We start from the raw sequence: 13,740 nt of genomic DNA on the forward strand, positions 1-13,740 counted from the left end.
TTTGTCACTGTGCACGCACTGACCATTTTGGACTAATCTCAATTCGACATAATTCTAGAATATGGTATTCCGATACATGTACTGGCAAATTGGGTCATTATAAAAATGAGAGGCAATCGTGAACAGGAGGGACCAGTCAATGAACAGTAATAATGATGGTGTATTTACATGCATAATTAACTACACTTCAAATGTACTCAAAAATATCCTGAATCTCCTGCGTAGACAATCCCTTCTCAATAGCAAGCTGCAGCTGAATTCTCGCTTTTGAAGGGTTCAAATACCCAGCGCCAATACCGAATGGTCTCTCCCCGACATATCCCCACGCAGTCCTCCTGCTCACGACGACGGGAAGAGTGGAGTTATCCAACACCTTCTTGATTTCATCAGCAGCCTCATCAGGCCAACCTCCAGCGCCAAGACCAGCGAGAACAATACCCTCAGCGCCGCCATCGATGGCAGCCTGGAAAATTTCAGGGTCGGCTTCTTGATGGCCGTAGAGAACATCAACCTTGGGAAGGGCCTTGTCGGGTGAGCTGCTGCTGATGTTGAAGTAGTGGTGGCCCAGAGGTCGAGAGGCGGGATACCAGAAGACAGGCTGGATGTTCTCGAATGCACCGAGATAACCTTGGTCTTCAGCGATGAATGTTTGGACGGAATTGGCGTGAGATTTAATTGTGTACCGCGCAGAGGCGATCTTGTCGTTGAGAACAATCATAGCGCCACGGCCCATGGCACTTTTGCTACCAGCCAATCTCACAGCAGACAACAAATTAATAGGCCCATCAGCACTGATAGCAGTAGCAGGACGCATGGATCCAACCATAACAACAGGTTTCTCACTCTTGACAGTGAGATCTAAAAAGAAACTCGATTCCTCAAGGGTATCAGTGCCATGAGTAACCACAACGCCTTGAATCTCAGGGTTATCCAAATCAGCCTGGATGCGATGCGCAAGAGTGGTCAAGATAGTAGAGTTGATATCTCCACTATCGACATTTGCAATTTGAACGCCTTGGACGTTGGAGACGTTGCATAGTTGGGGAACAGCGTCGATTAAAGCTTTGATGCCGAGGGCGCCGGCTTGATACCCTGTTGTCTGGTCGGCGGAACCTGCTTCGCCGGCGATTGTACCGCCTGTTGCGAAGATGGTGATGTTGGGAAGACTGGCGTTGAAGCACTCAAAGTTGCCGACATCGCGAGGAATAAGTTGAGGTGTTGGGACTGGAGATGCGATGCTTGAGCCTGCGAGGGCAAGGGCGAGGAGGGATTTGGAGAGAGACATGATGGGCCAAGACGAGGGGGAGGAGATGGCTGGGGAAAAGACAGCTACAGTTCATCCATGAGGAGAGACATCGGTACTTATACTTTTGCTTACAATAATGGGTAGGTGATCAGCAGATCTACATGCATTCCATTCCGTTACCTTATCATTATTCAACAGCGATCCATGGACCATGGCAGCGGTACAGCCAAGAGATACGACCAACGTCGATTTAGAGTATCCCAGCTAGCCAACGGGCGCATTACTCGCTGAGCCGGAAGTGTGAAATGCCCAGGAGCTTGGGCCGTCTAGGTCGTGTACTAGTTACGTACGACGGTAAGACATTGTAGGATCTACAAGGGTATCCGAGGGTCGGAGCGAATATGTTGGATCATATTTGCATTAGAGGCTCAAGGGATATCTCACCGCAATTTGCCAGCTGAATTCCAAGATCTTTCCAGATACTACCTTCTTGATTTGTTGCTTGGAAGTCTTGAACTTCGTGTTGGTTCAGGGTACATTTGGTTCAGCTTCAGGGTATTCACATCACATGACTCAACTAGACCAGTCTGTTGGTTCTTCAAGCGGGGTACCAAGACTTTTGTTTAATGCCAATTCCCTACCAACCTCTCCAAGAAAAACTCAATCCCGCATCGGAGAACTTTGATTCGCTGACATCATATCGGACCAACTTCACGTTTCTGTTATCTTTCTGTTACCTTATCCCAAGGATCCCGTTTCCTCATCTGGTCAATGCGAGTCTCCACCTTATCCTGGAGTCCCACGTTGCGCGATTATCGCAATCTATCCTCTGATAAACACAGCCTCGTTTCTATCACTCCGTTCATACCCGCACGTGTGCTATCAGTGCACTATCATAATGGCCGATAATCCTCCGAATCCTCCCGCCAAACGAACGCAAGTCCCCAGAGCATGTCAACGCTGCAAAACACTCCGACGGGGTTGCAATGAGTATCGGCCTTGTAGACGATGTGTGGATGCAGGACTTGCGGATCGCTGTATCGGTCAAACAGGCTCGCCGACGTTCATTCAACCTGTTTATCAGTACGCGTATCCAACTTCGCCGAATACAACGCAGGATGCGTTGACCAAATTGTTTGAGCTTGTGCCAGATCAAGTTCTAGATCATTGCATCGAGCGCTTTTTTGCAAGATTATATCCTACGATACCTATTCTTACACGCGACTATGTTCAGCAGCTTAGATCGACCGTGGAAGGGAGATTGGAAGCGTATTCTGTTCTCGTCGCTATGTGCGCGCAGGTCCTGCTTCAAACAGAAGAACCAGAGAGTTTACTCTCACAGGGTCTCATTGCGGAGAATAATGCTACGTATGGATCGATGATTGTCGACCAAGTTGTCGCTGTGCACCAATCTATCCCAAGACCCAGTCTGAACCAATGTCTTCTCGCATTCTTTCTCTACGCCTGTCAAGCGCGTTTGTCACATCATAGTCAGACGTTTTTATTTCTGCGACAAGCTACGACTTTGTTTTGTTTGTTGAGACTGGACGATATGAGTCATGCAGATAAGGCGTTGGCGGATCGCTTATTCTGGGTGTTGGTGGTATCTGAACGATCACACGCGATACGGTATCGTCGACCGATTACGCTGCAAATCACAGATGAAGCGCCAGAAATCGACATGAATGACCCTTCATTATCCGGGTTCTGGAGTCTATCTGCTCTCTTCCGACCAATCGACACGTCCTTTGTCGCCCTTCATAACCAAGAGCGATTCGCAATCACACCGTCGCTCTCATCACTTGATTACGTCGAGACAGCTGTTAATACAGCCATCAAACCAGATACCCAACTACACGAAACTCAAAAAGCCAATTTGAGAATAACGCAGCTCTGGCTACGCATGATTGTCTGGAAACTCCGTCTCCACCTCGGTCATCTCAGCGAAAACGCGCATCAGCACAGCCTCACGTATCAATACCCTCTGGTCGTCGCGAAAGACCTAATGCTATCAACGAGGGATCTTTCAATAGACAGTATTAAAATCCATGGTATAGGTGTAACGGAGAAATTGTACGATATTGTCTCAGCTGTGGTGGATGTTTTGGCGCGCGTGCCTGTCGCGTCGTCAACTCCGCAGGGGTTAGCGATGGGGAGTTCGCCTGAAGATGATTTGATGTATATTCGAGATCTCATTACGAAATTACCGGGGGGCATTTCTACGTATCAGCCTTTGTTGGAGAAGCATATTCAACAGGTGTTGCCCAGACTTGACAGCCCGTCAATACCGAGGCACAGTCCACAATAAATAAAATAATTAATTGCTCCACGCTACAGGTACAGAAACAATTGATTCCCATCGCTATTCGAGTCTGGCCAACTATCTACTGCATCTCCTTCTCAACTGCCAAGTTCTTTCCAGAAAGTCCCGCCGTGTCGTGTTCAGAGTAAGGATCAATCTTCGTCGAAGCAAACTTCCTAGCCGATACCTTTCGTTCAAACAACATATCCAACTCAGCATAAGTCCGACCTCTCGGTTCAGGAAGTCTGAAATACACCCAAATCGCAGAGATCAAACAAGTACCAGCCCAGAAATAAGCCGTGCGCGCACCCCAATTCCAAGCTGTCGAAGATAATTGGTAATTCGTCATGACATTGACGAAAATATTGCTAGCATTGTACGCAGCACGAGCCATGACAATAGTCTTGGCTTTAAGACGCGTTGATGAGAGTTCGGAAATGAGGGAATAAGTAACTGGTCCGACAGTGAAATCGTAGACGAAAGTAAAGACGATTAGCATTGCGCCAATGGCCCAGACTGAACCGTTGTTGTCGGAGAATGAAAGGGAGCCGACGATTATGAGGATGAGAAGTTGGGTGCAAAGACCGGTGAAATGAATGGTACGTCGACCGACTTTGGCCATCAAGAACCAAGAGCCGAATGTGCCAACCATACCGAGAGCATACTGTGCCATGGAAAGTGAGAATGAGTTACTCGCGTCCATTCCTGCTTGGGTCAAGAAATATGAGAAATAGCCCATGAGGTTTTGACCTCCTAGAGTTTGGACTAGCCAGATACCCACGACAATTTCTGTTCGTCGAAGATCAATACCCTTGAAGCAGTCTCGATAACTGGTTCCTTCCTTCATGTTCTTTTCCATCTCATTTGTATGTTCGATCATGGCGATGGTATCGTCCGCGTTGAAGTTGGGTTGGTTGGGAGATGTCAATCGGAGAAGGGATTTCTTCGCGGCGGCGCGATTACCCTTTCGAACATGCCACCAAGGCGACCTGAAAATGTTAGTTGCCATCTGGAAAATGATGAACTGATAACTTACTCGGGAGCAAAGATGACACCTGCAAGGATAGGCACAGGCCAAACCCACTGCACACCAAAAGGAATGCGATAAGCCCACTCATCCCCACGACCAACAGAGCCCTTATTAACAGCAGCAGCAAAGAACTGTCCAATAACCCAGCACATGTTGATAAAAGTCGTAAGGTACGGTCGGAGCACAACCGGTGCTACTTCGGACGCATATGCAGGTGTTACGGATTGGAATGCACCCCAAGGAATACCTATAACGTCAGCGCGGCACAGCTTGCATGAGGGACCGAACTTACCACAGAGAACTTCTCCCAAAACAAGAATTTTCACATTGGGTGCGAAGAACAGGACGAATACAAAGGCAATCATGAGAACAAGTGCTCCGACTGTGGTCATCTTGTATCCATAGCGATCAGAAGCCCATCCAGCGAGAATGAGCCCTATGATCTCGCCTGCACGGGCACCGTTGGATAACCCAGATTGCCAAGCTGCCGAGACAGCGTATTTCTCTTTCTCGGCATTATACTCGCCGAATTTCTGGTTGAACACGGGAGATGCGTAGAGATTGCCTAGCAGAGCGAGGTCGTAACCTTCCATGATGAGAGTGGTGGATAGCAGGACGGACCAGCCTATGGCTTTGGGATATGTCTTGACCGCTTGCCAAAGGGTCATGTGGTGTTCAGCCTCAGCAGCGACTTTCGCATCTGAGGCGAGCATCTCTGTCGTGGGAGACTCGTCATGCTGCGCAGGGGGTGTCTTGGGATCTGCCATGGTGAATGATCGGATTGAAGGAATTGAAGAGTGATGTGGTGAATGTGGCGGTGGACAAGAAGCAGGAATCAGTCTCTTTATATACGCCAACGAGCGATGTCGCCGAGCCCAACCGGACAAAAGGCTAGTTCAATACAAGTATTGCATGAAGAGACAAGCAACAAACATTATTTTCGACACAACGTATGGGGAAGGAAGAAGAATCCGGGGAAGGTGTGGGGTGCAGGTGCAGGGAAAGCATTGGAGAATCTTGCCGAGATGATTCTTTTGACAGGAGACTCCGACTCAGGAGCGGAGTGTCCGCTCTAGTCCGAGTGCTAGCATTGGTCAGGTAAGCCGGCGGAGTAACTCCGCTAGTTACTTGACGAGAAAATGTTTGCCAGTACGGAGCCTCCGCGCCTTTGATGACATCGTCGGAACATCCTGTTGCTAACAGGGAATAAAAAGTTTGTGCAACACGGTGGAAACTCCGAGATATGAGATTTTGATGGGGTTGCACGGGTCGCCACATCGGGTCGCAGATGAGACTGCGACGGATAAACAACTCATTCCCCTCATCCAATTTTCATTTTGTCTCATCAATTCATTACTGCCCTCAATTCTCCCCTCTTTTTCCATTCCCCCTTCATTCACTAATTTGTCGCCAGCGTCACCATGGGCTCAGTAATCTGGGACACTCAAAACGGCTACGTCGGTAATCACCCTTGGTGGAAAGCCGCCTCATTCTACCAAGTCTACCCAGCAAGCTTCAAAGATTCCAACGGCGACGGCTGGGGCGACTTGCCCGGTCTCATTTCCAAGCTTGATTATCTTCACGACTTGGCTATTGACGTCGTATGGGTTTCTCCAATCTTTGAAAGCCCACAAAGTGATATGGGCTACGACGTATCCGATTATCAAAAGATTTACGAACCCTATGGAAGCGTCCAAGATGTTGACATTCTCGTCGCAGAGTGTCATAAACGCGGTTTGAAGGTTATTCTTGATCTTGTTGTCAACCACACATCCAGTGAGCATCGATGGTTCAAGGAATCGAGATCGTCGCGTGATAATGCGAAGAGAGATTGGTATATCTGGAAACCTGCACGTTATGACGAAAATGGCGTGAGACAACCGCCTACGAATTGGAGGGGCTATTTTGCGTCTTCGACGTGGACTTGGGACGAGCTTACGCAAGAATACTATCTTCATTTGTACGCGTCGGACCAACCTGATTTGAACTGGGACAACCAGGAGTGTCGCGAGGCGATCTATGAGGACACCATGCGGTTTTGGCTCGATCGCGGTGTCGATGGCTTCAGAATCGACACGGTCAACAAATATTCGAAGAGGAGGGATTTTGTCGACGCGCCTATCACAGATCCTTCGTCACCCCATCAGCCAGCGCCAGAAATGTGGTGCAACGGACCAAGGATTCATGAGTTCATCCATGAGATGTATGAGAAGGTCCTCAAGCCGTACAACGCTGTATCTGTCGGCGAACTTTCCAATACGCCTGATCCAGCACAGGTCATTCCTTATGTATCTGCGGCTGCGAAGGAGCTGGATATGGTGTTCGAGTTCTCCATGATCAGGCTCGGTAACGGCAACGGTTTTGGAGACAAGTATATTTACCAGCCGTTCTCATTACGGAGGCTGAAAGCGGTTGTGGAAAAGTGGCAGAGCTTTATTGAAGGAACGGATGCGTGGACTACAGTGTTCTGCGAGAACCATGATAATGGACGAGCAGTGGATCGTTTCGGCGACGCGTCTACGCCAGAATGGTGGCTCAAATCGGCCAAGACTATCGCACTATGGCAGACGACCATGACAGGAACTCTCTTCCTCTATCAAGGTCAGGAGATCGGTATGACCAACATGCCTACAAGTTGGGGAGTTGAAGAGTACAAGGATATCGAGAGCAGGAATTTCTACGACGAGGCGGTGAGATCTGGAATTGAGAAACGGGTGAAAGACACCATGAACGGACTTCAAATCATGGCGCGCGATCATTCACGGATTCCGTTCCAGTGGGATGATACACCAAATGCTGGGTTCTCGCAGGGAGATGCTCAGCCTTGGATGAAAGTACACGACGATTATCGCGCCATCAACGCTGCAAAACAAGCTAAAGACCCAAGATCGATCCTGAGTTTCTACAAAGCCATGTTGAGAATCAGGAAACGACACCAAGATATTTTTGTGTTTGGTTCATTTAAGCTTGTGGATGGCGACGATGAGTCTTTGTTTTCTTTTATCAAGGAGAGTCAGGTTGGAAGGAGGGCGCTCGTGGTGATGAACATGAGTCAGGTGGAAAGGATTGGTCCGGATGTTTGTACCGCCCTGGGGTGTGAGATTGATCAAGTGAGGCTGCTTGTTTGTACGACGGACGAGGCAAGGCCGCGGGATGGTGGACGGCCGGTACTTTCGGGTTGGGAGGGGAGGGTCTATACCAACTTTGCACTGGAATAGACAGCTTGACTTTGACGACTTATTCATAGATAATACGAGACAACTGAATCGTACTATCTCCTACTTGGGAAACCCGTCTTTGAGGGGCATGTCAGCATTTTCGAGTCCTTCAATAAACACAATATCTTTAAAGGATTTAATAGGTATTGAAGCGCGGATTTATTCACTATTCTACAGGATTAGAATGTGATATTGTAATATTCCCTCCGATCCTTTTACCTTTCTTTTCTTACTTTTCTCACTTTTCTCTTTCTCTTTCACATTGTTGATCCATCAAAAATCCGTCGGTCACATCAGACCTTTTTCTACTCTTGCCCAACATAAAATTCGGGCTTCTGTAAAGAATTCCTTTTTTTTTGTTTTTGGCATTACTGTCAATCTTTTCCTCTTTTTTGCACCGACAGCTCAGTATATAATTTCTGTAAGTGGCTGAAAGTCCTAGAGTACACGTGACATGATCGCGGGGTTTGGAACATCTTGTACAACAATCTACCATTGTCAGATCATGATCATTATCAACGTGTTCCAATAGCATACCGATTTTATTATTGATCTACGATCTCTATCCCCATTTACTCTATTTTATTCTACACACAATGTCGGAACCTCAAGACTTCATTACGACCGAGGAATGCGCGAGGTCATTTATATCTAGATGTGAGCAGTCGAGAAACCTACTTCGTTCTGTTAAGCCTGACTACCTTGGCAATGCACGCGGTGAAATACCAGCGCTTCGGCTTCCTCAAAAGCCTGAGGTTTGCTGTGATCTGTGTGAGGGATTACAAATGTTGGCTGTCAGGGCGATCGGTCCAGACCTCAGATTTGAATCGACACAAACACTCTTTTTCTCTAGTCAGCAGTGCCTTGTTCTCAAGATTCCTCTTCCAGAAGAGCGCTTCCAATCACCTCTTTATTTTATTGATAGATGCTTTCACATATACTCTCATCCCGGTAAGTCCTATCTAAGTTGACTTGGATATACACTAATGGTTTGCCTTTACTCAAGGTATCCCATGTCCTTGGCATATCTTTAAGCCGTACCAGTTCCAAAAGCTGGAATGGGCTTATGACAAATTAGAAAGATGCAATACGATGCATAAATGCCATGGAAGGTGCCCTACACCGCTTCCAACAAGAGTGATCAAAGTCGGCCGTAGTCCTCATGATATCCGCTTGCAGAAAGGAGGTTATTCCGCCCCCTACATCTGTCTCAGTCACTGTTGGGGGTCCAAACAACCCTTAATCACCAACAAACGAAATGTCGATGACCATTTTGGTTGCATCATATGGGAAGATCTGCCTCTGCTATACCAAGATACCATACGTGTCGCTTGGCGATTGAACATAGAGTATGTCTGGATTGATTCACTCTGCATTATCCAGAACAGCCCCGACGATTGGGCTCGAGAAGCTGGGCGTATGCAGCATGTGTACGGCAACTCTTGGCTCACTATTGCAGCGACTTCCAATCCAGACTGCTGTAGTGGGATTCTGGATAAACCTTGTGACGAGGAGACTCACGCTGGTTTCGCTTCCTTCAAGGACTGTATCGAATGGTCGGGAGTAACGCGCAAAAACGAAACCTTCAGATGGCTTGCAGTCCCTACAGATATCAATACATGCGAAGACGACAAGCACGAGAAAGGCGCTTGTCGATGGCCGTTACTGACTAGAGGCTGGGTGTTACAAGAGCGACTTCTATCGCCTAGGGTTCTATACTTTACGGCGGCGAACCTTCTTTGGTCATGCAAGGAAGGCACAAGGATTGAAGACGCGGTCGTTGGGCACGCCCGTAAACCTACACACATGGGTTTAAGTGCCATGGGCAGCACTGCAACGAAGGGTCGTGGCTCAGGTCCATGGCTGGATTGTCGTTTCTGGCTGGATATTGTCGAGGAGTATTCCAAGCTCAAGCTGACTAACCAAGGCGATCGCCTTCCAGCCTTATCGGGATTTGCACAGAAAGCCCTCAAGGAAATGCCCTCTGATACCAAGTACCTTGCTGGACTATGGAGTTGTTGGATCTTTCAAGGACTTTCATGGCATAATGCCCAAGGAAGCCATGACAGGAGTTTTAACACGTCACCTGGCAAATTAACGGAGTGTTCAAGACAGCCAATCCAAGGCACACCTACGTGGTCATGGGCAGCGATAAACACTTCAGTAAAATTCCTAGAGATGGTTCGCCAAGAGGGTGGGACAACCATATTTCATGCGCGACTTGGCGAGACAGAATGCACGCCCTTGAACCACCATGATCCGACAGGTCGGGTTAGCAATGGCAGAATAAACTTGCGAGGGCCAATTTCACCGATCTTGAAGGGCGACTATACCCTCATGAACAATCAAGAAGGTACTGTTTACTTCGACTGCCCGGTGCACATGGATTTCAACTACTTGATTGTTAAACAGATCAAGTGTTTACTTCTGTATACAGGGGTATCTGAGTACCAGAGCCGTAAGGGAAAGTTGCACCTGCCGGTAGGGCTGCTCCTACAGCCTGTAGTAGGAACAGGTTCGGAGTATCGCAGGGTAGGCCTGATATATGGATCTTACTACAAGCCAAATGAAGGCCATATTGCCGACCAGCTTATCACCAGAAATGTCGCTAGCAGACCCCGAATAGATGCAAGCCATGATTCCTCGCTTTGGTACAAGAGATTCTCCGCGGTAGAAGAGTTGGTAATAATATAGTTTTAACCAATCCATCGCAATCATGGGACGGACCCTGGAGTAATATATTGACAGTAGAAGAGTTTTGGCTGCAGGTTGATCTTAAAGGATTATATTATTCTTATAATATCGTATACTAGTTTGTGTTTATGTGCTGCTTCCCATTTCTGTATAAGTCTGCCACAGCAACAGCATTAAGCTGTCCTGACTTGAGCTTACAGGCCAGGCAGTTCGCATTAATACCGTCCTAGCTTCTGCCCATCGCGTGATACCCGATCTCGCCACCCACATCCGCATGTAGCAAGTAAAATCTGAAAACAGTTCGCTCAACTGTTTACTATACGAGAGTGACTGAGCATGTATTAGACTCAACGACCCAGTGAAAGCCTTCCAAAACCACAAATCTTGCTCCTCTTTACTCATCTTATCCAGAGATCGTAAGCCCCTCTCCATGTCACGCTTCAGGATATTGAGGGTATGATAATGTAGTTGAGTTACCGGTGGTAACCCCCGGTTGCTCATTCCAAGGACAGTAGCCAGATACATGCCGACTCCGACGCAGAGGCCGGACCAAGACGATAGAATTGGCCGATCGTCAACATCCTGAATCCCATCCGAGGACGGCTGTTCAACATCGGAAAAGATTTCCATGTGGCCATCGATGAATGCAGAGAATAGCTTCACAGCACTGCCACTCTTCCAAACTTTCCAGGTTGCGTTCGTGACCGTATCTGCTAACGCGTTTCTATATCTCAATCCGTGCAGATATGTAGTTTGCTGGAGAGCATTGATGATGGCTCGTGCATCGATATCGGCAGGCATTCTATCCCAAGTGGCAGGGGCAAAGAAGAATGGCATCAAGGATACCGTTCTGAGGCGAAAGGCAGGCCCGGTTTCTTCTTGATGGTGCCATTTGTGTATTATAGGCAATGGGTCTCCAGAATTGAAGGGTGAAGCGGTTGTATCGTGACTTCTCAAAAAGTCATCTACGCGGCTCTTTTGGCTTTGAACAAAATTGCACACACTGATTTAGTGAATGGTCAGCCCTCAAATGCTCGCTCCAAGATAAAGGGGTTCAACAGCCTTACAGTATGATATAACGATCTATCATCTCGGTTTCAACCTCTTTCGACGCGATGGAGTCGTTGTCGAGCGATTGCCGGGTGGCGTCTAGATATGACATAAGGCCATTTAAGTGTGAATCTGCAATGTCAAAGTTACCAAGGCAACACTAAGCAATTAGTATCATTAAGCAAAGGTCAGAACCGAGTCTTTAGTTGGAGATGCCTTACCTCGATAAAGGACAATGTGTTGATATAATTTGTACACATCATGCGGTCTTTTTTATTTTTGGAATTCTGTAGCCAAAAGTTGACTTGGCGTATAGTTTCAATCTTGTGGAACAGAAATGTAGACTCAAATAATTGGAGGTCCCCTGCATTCCACGCATAGTGAAGACTAGATATTAGTAAAACGTTACGCAGGACATCTGGATCATGGATCACCATAGTCGGTCTAGAATAACATATCCTGGTCAGAACATCATTGCCGGGTTGTGCGTTATTTAATTACCTGTCGCGCAGTTCTTCTTGTGGTAAAGTACGGTTCTGTCCAGTCTGGAAAACTATTTCCATGCCGTTAGAATTATACTTGGACTTGTAAGTACCCAGACTAACAATATCGGAGAAGTTCCAGTGACTTGAAAGGCATGTTGATCGGCAAGGTATCGAAAGGATTCAACGACCTATTTAGACCGGAGTGCCAAGCCTTTAGCATTAAGGGATTTTGAGTAAGCTTGTTGGTTGAGGCTGACACAGTGCGTCTCGTACGGGACGGCGAGTCCGTCGAAACTTGGGACCCATCAAAAGACCATGGGGAGTGCTGACCAGGGCCCAACGCGCCTCTCCGCTCGCGCAGGGGGAGTTTTGGTTGGTAGATGCATGGTTCCCCTTTGGCGGTGCATCTTGAACTGTTATATGCGGTTGGTCTAACCGGTTTGATTCAAATAGGCGTTACTAACAGAGCCAAGGTGCGGGACTTACCAATAAGGACGCTTTTCATCACACCGCAGCTTTTTCTGTCGACATCCTACGCAGCCTGTGCGGCTCCGCTTACTAGCGAGTCCGGATCGTGGCTCTTCCATAATGAGAATTATCCTGTCGAAGGCAGATTTGGAGCCAAGAGTTGCTTTTTAAATCTTGATGACTCAGATGGTAGTTGCTTGGTTCGTATATGAACCTATAGACGTGGAGTAGTTGGTAAAAGGACGGAAGTATTTAGGTGGCTGGCTGACTGGTGGCTTGTGATTGAGGCCCTCGGTTATGCTATACTTAATTGGGATGAATTGCCCGTTGACAAGGGTTTCTCTGACTGCTCCATCCGCCAATGAGAAGTAAGATCGAGAGACGAAAGCTCCAGCATTATGAGTGAGACTAACAGGAACCTCACTGAAAAGCTTGTTAGAGAACCTGCTAAAGCGCGTTCTGATGGGACTTCTAATACTCAAAGAACTTCTTGAAGAGAGTTACACTGACTAACTCTTTTCGCTAGTGGATAACCAAGTTTACGGCTATTGTAACCCCGCAACTGGGAGAGAGTATGAGTGCCTTGCTGTCCAGGGTAAGCAAAAGTTCTTTTGCAAGATTGAAAGGCTGTCCGAGTGGAACATTTTCAAAGAGGTTAGACAGTAGAGTTCAGTTGTAGAAACAGGTTATGAGAGTCACTATAGCAAATCGATCTAATGCTTGATTGGGCTACTCCTTGTGTCTCGTGGTACTGAAAGATGGAGTCCACGCTTTCCAGTATTTGATCATTTCGCTGGTTCACATACCGAGATGATATCGGGATATGGTAGTGATCACTAGCTCTCACACCATGAGTCGGCGAATGGGGCCCTCCGTCTCATAGTTGATCGTGTTACCATGCTCCATCATATTCCTCCTGTGCCTTGTCCAGCTGTATGTCTCTTGGCCCGTTCAGGGCTGTTGTCAAGATGACCATCCATCTGCGTTTCTGTGGCGGGATTGTTCCAGTGACTTTAGTGCTTCTGGCAACGACTAACTTTGGTTCAGGACGTTCTTGAAGTGTTCTCCACTGGCGGGCTCTGATTCTGGCTTCTCGTCCCTTTGCACCCTTTTCACCCCTTTAATCCTCTATACCGCAATTACTCCGTACGGACAGCAAGCCTCTCTCCAAGGACAGGATAGAAGACAATGAGGGGGTCGTTATCTAGGAAATAAGCTGTCATTAACAACCACAACCTTTTCATTAA

The 13,740-nt window shown here is 47.5% G+C and overlaps 8 protein-coding genes across 8 annotated transcripts; 3 read left to right on the forward strand and 5 right to left on the reverse strand.

Moving 5' to 3' along the window:
• Positions 1–129: 129 nt before the first annotated feature.
• On the reverse strand, positions 130–1,374 carry B0J16DRAFT_336251 (Asparaginase/glutaminase). The gene has a single exon (XM_046127181.1). It carries the CDS (start codon positions 1,283–1,285, stop codon positions 188–190), a length of 1,098 nt encoding a protein of 365 aa, XP_045987832.1. The 5' UTR covers positions 1,286–1,374; the 3' UTR covers positions 130–187.
• A 394-nt stretch (positions 1,375–1,768) lies between these two features.
• B0J16DRAFT_336252 (uncharacterized protein) lies at positions 1,769–3,562 on the forward strand. The gene has a single exon (XM_046127182.1). It carries the CDS (start codon positions 2,145–2,147, stop codon positions 3,552–3,554), a length of 1,410 nt encoding a protein of 469 aa, XP_045987833.1. The 5' UTR covers positions 1,769–2,144; the 3' UTR covers positions 3,555–3,562.
• B0J16DRAFT_301547 (general substrate transporter) lies at positions 3,563–5,563 on the reverse strand. The gene is made up of 2 exons (XM_046124598.1): positions 4,585–5,563; positions 3,563–4,537 (listed from the first exon to the last, which is right to left on the reverse strand). Exons 1-2 carry the CDS (start codon positions 5,343–5,345, stop codon positions 3,631–3,633), a joined length of 1,668 nt encoding a protein of 555 aa, XP_045987834.1. The 5' UTR covers positions 5,346–5,563; the 3' UTR covers positions 3,563–3,630.
• Positions 5,564–5,767: 204 nt separating this feature from the next.
• Positions 5,768–6,593, reverse strand: B0J16DRAFT_336255 (uncharacterized protein; the record flags this gene model as incomplete). The annotated part of the gene is made up of 1 exon (XM_046127183.1): positions 5,768–6,593. A coding segment is annotated over exon 1 (466 nt), but the record flags the coding sequence as incomplete, so codon positions are not given.
• Positions 6,575–7,813, forward strand: B0J16DRAFT_336256 (glycoside hydrolase superfamily). The gene has a single exon (XM_046127184.1). The coding sequence runs from the start codon at positions 6,609–6,611 to the stop codon at positions 7,794–7,796; it is 1,188 nt and encodes a 395-aa protein (XP_045987836.1). The 5' UTR covers positions 6,575–6,608; the 3' UTR covers positions 7,797–7,813.
• A 505-nt stretch (positions 7,814–8,318) lies between these two features.
• Positions 8,319–10,559, forward strand: B0J16DRAFT_336257 (heterokaryon incompatibility protein-domain-containing protein). The gene is made up of 2 exons (XM_046127185.1): positions 8,319–8,747; positions 8,803–10,559. Exons 1-2 carry the CDS (start codon positions 8,393–8,395, stop codon positions 10,488–10,490), a joined length of 2,043 nt encoding a protein of 680 aa, XP_045987837.1. The 5' UTR covers positions 8,319–8,392; the 3' UTR covers positions 10,491–10,559.
• An 11-nt stretch (positions 10,560–10,570) lies between these two features.
• Positions 10,571–12,084, reverse strand: B0J16DRAFT_87122 (uncharacterized protein). Its single transcript, XM_046134612.1, has 3 exons — positions 11,762–12,084; positions 11,558–11,700; positions 10,571–11,493 (listed from the first exon to the last, which is right to left on the reverse strand). The coding sequence occupies exons 1-3, from the start codon at positions 11,975–11,977 to the stop codon at positions 10,617–10,619; spliced, it is 1,236 nt and encodes a 411-aa protein (XP_045987838.1). The 5' UTR covers positions 11,978–12,084; the 3' UTR covers positions 10,571–10,616.
• Positions 12,059–12,708, reverse strand: B0J16DRAFT_87117 (uncharacterized protein). The gene is made up of 2 exons (XM_046134611.1): positions 12,512–12,708; positions 12,059–12,438 (listed from the first exon to the last, which is right to left on the reverse strand). The coding sequence occupies exons 1-2, from the start codon at positions 12,610–12,612 to the stop codon at positions 12,141–12,143; spliced, it is 399 nt and encodes a 132-aa protein (XP_045987839.1). The 5' UTR covers positions 12,613–12,708; the 3' UTR covers positions 12,059–12,140.
• Between the last annotated feature and the right edge of the window lie 1,032 nt (positions 12,709–13,740).

The sequence above is a fragment of the Fusarium flagelliforme genome (assembly GCF_020744385.1).
Source record: "Fusarium flagelliforme strain FIESC 12 MPI-CAGE-AA-0113 chromosome Unknown B0J16scaffold_2, whole genome shotgun sequence".
NCBI classification, from domain to species: Eukaryota; Fungi; Ascomycota; class Sordariomycetes; order Hypocreales; family Nectriaceae; genus Fusarium; species Fusarium flagelliforme.

What these genes read in the sequence shown, in the direction of transcription:
- B0J16DRAFT_336251 (XM_046127181.1), bottom strand. Translation starts at nt 1,285, where the DNA reads ATGTCTCTCTCCAAATCCCTCCTCGCCCTTGCCCTCGCAGGCTCAAGC.
- B0J16DRAFT_336252 (XM_046127182.1), top strand. Translation starts at nt 2,145, where the DNA reads ATGGCCGATAATCCTCCGAATCCTCCCGCCAAACGAACGCAAGTCCCC.
- B0J16DRAFT_301547 (XM_046124598.1), bottom strand. Translation starts at nt 5,345, where the DNA reads ATGGCAGATCCCAAGACACCCCCTGCGCAGCATGACGAGTCTCCCACG. An exon ending in GGTGTCATCTTTGCTCCCGA is followed by an intron (nt 4,538 to 4,584) that starts GTAAGTTATCAG and finishes TAACATTTTCAG; the next exon opens with GTCGCCTTGGTGGCATGTTC.
- B0J16DRAFT_336256 (XM_046127184.1), top strand. Translation starts at nt 6,609, where the DNA reads ATGCGGTTTTGGCTCGATCGCGGTGTCGATGGCTTCAGAATCGACACG.
- B0J16DRAFT_336257 (XM_046127185.1), top strand. Translation starts at nt 8,393, where the DNA reads ATGTCGGAACCTCAAGACTTCATTACGACCGAGGAATGCGCGAGGTCA. An exon ending in TCACATATACTCTCATCCCG is followed by an intron (nt 8,748 to 8,802) that starts GTAAGTCCTATC and finishes CCTTTACTCAAG; the next exon opens with GTATCCCATGTCCTTGGCAT.
- B0J16DRAFT_87122 (XM_046134612.1), bottom strand. Translation starts at nt 11,977, where the DNA reads ATGGTGATCCATGATCCAGATGTCCTGCGTAACGTTTTACTAATATCT. An exon ending in ACACATTGTCCTTTATCGAG is followed by an intron (nt 11,701 to 11,761) that starts GTAAGGCATCTC and finishes CTAATTGCTTAG; the next exon opens with TGTTGCCTTGGTAACTTTGA. An exon ending in ATAGATCGTTATATCATACT is followed by an intron (nt 11,494 to 11,557) that starts GTAAGGCTGTTG and finishes TCACTAAATCAG; the next exon opens with TGTGTGCAATTTTGTTCAAA.
- B0J16DRAFT_87117 (XM_046134611.1), bottom strand. Translation starts at nt 12,612, where the DNA reads ATGGAAGAGCCACGATCCGGACTCGCTAGTAAGCGGAGCCGCACAGGC. An exon ending in GATGAAAAGCGTCCTTATTG is followed by an intron (nt 12,439 to 12,511) that starts GTAAGTCCCGCA and finishes CGCATATAACAG; the next exon opens with TTCAAGATGCACCGCCAAAG.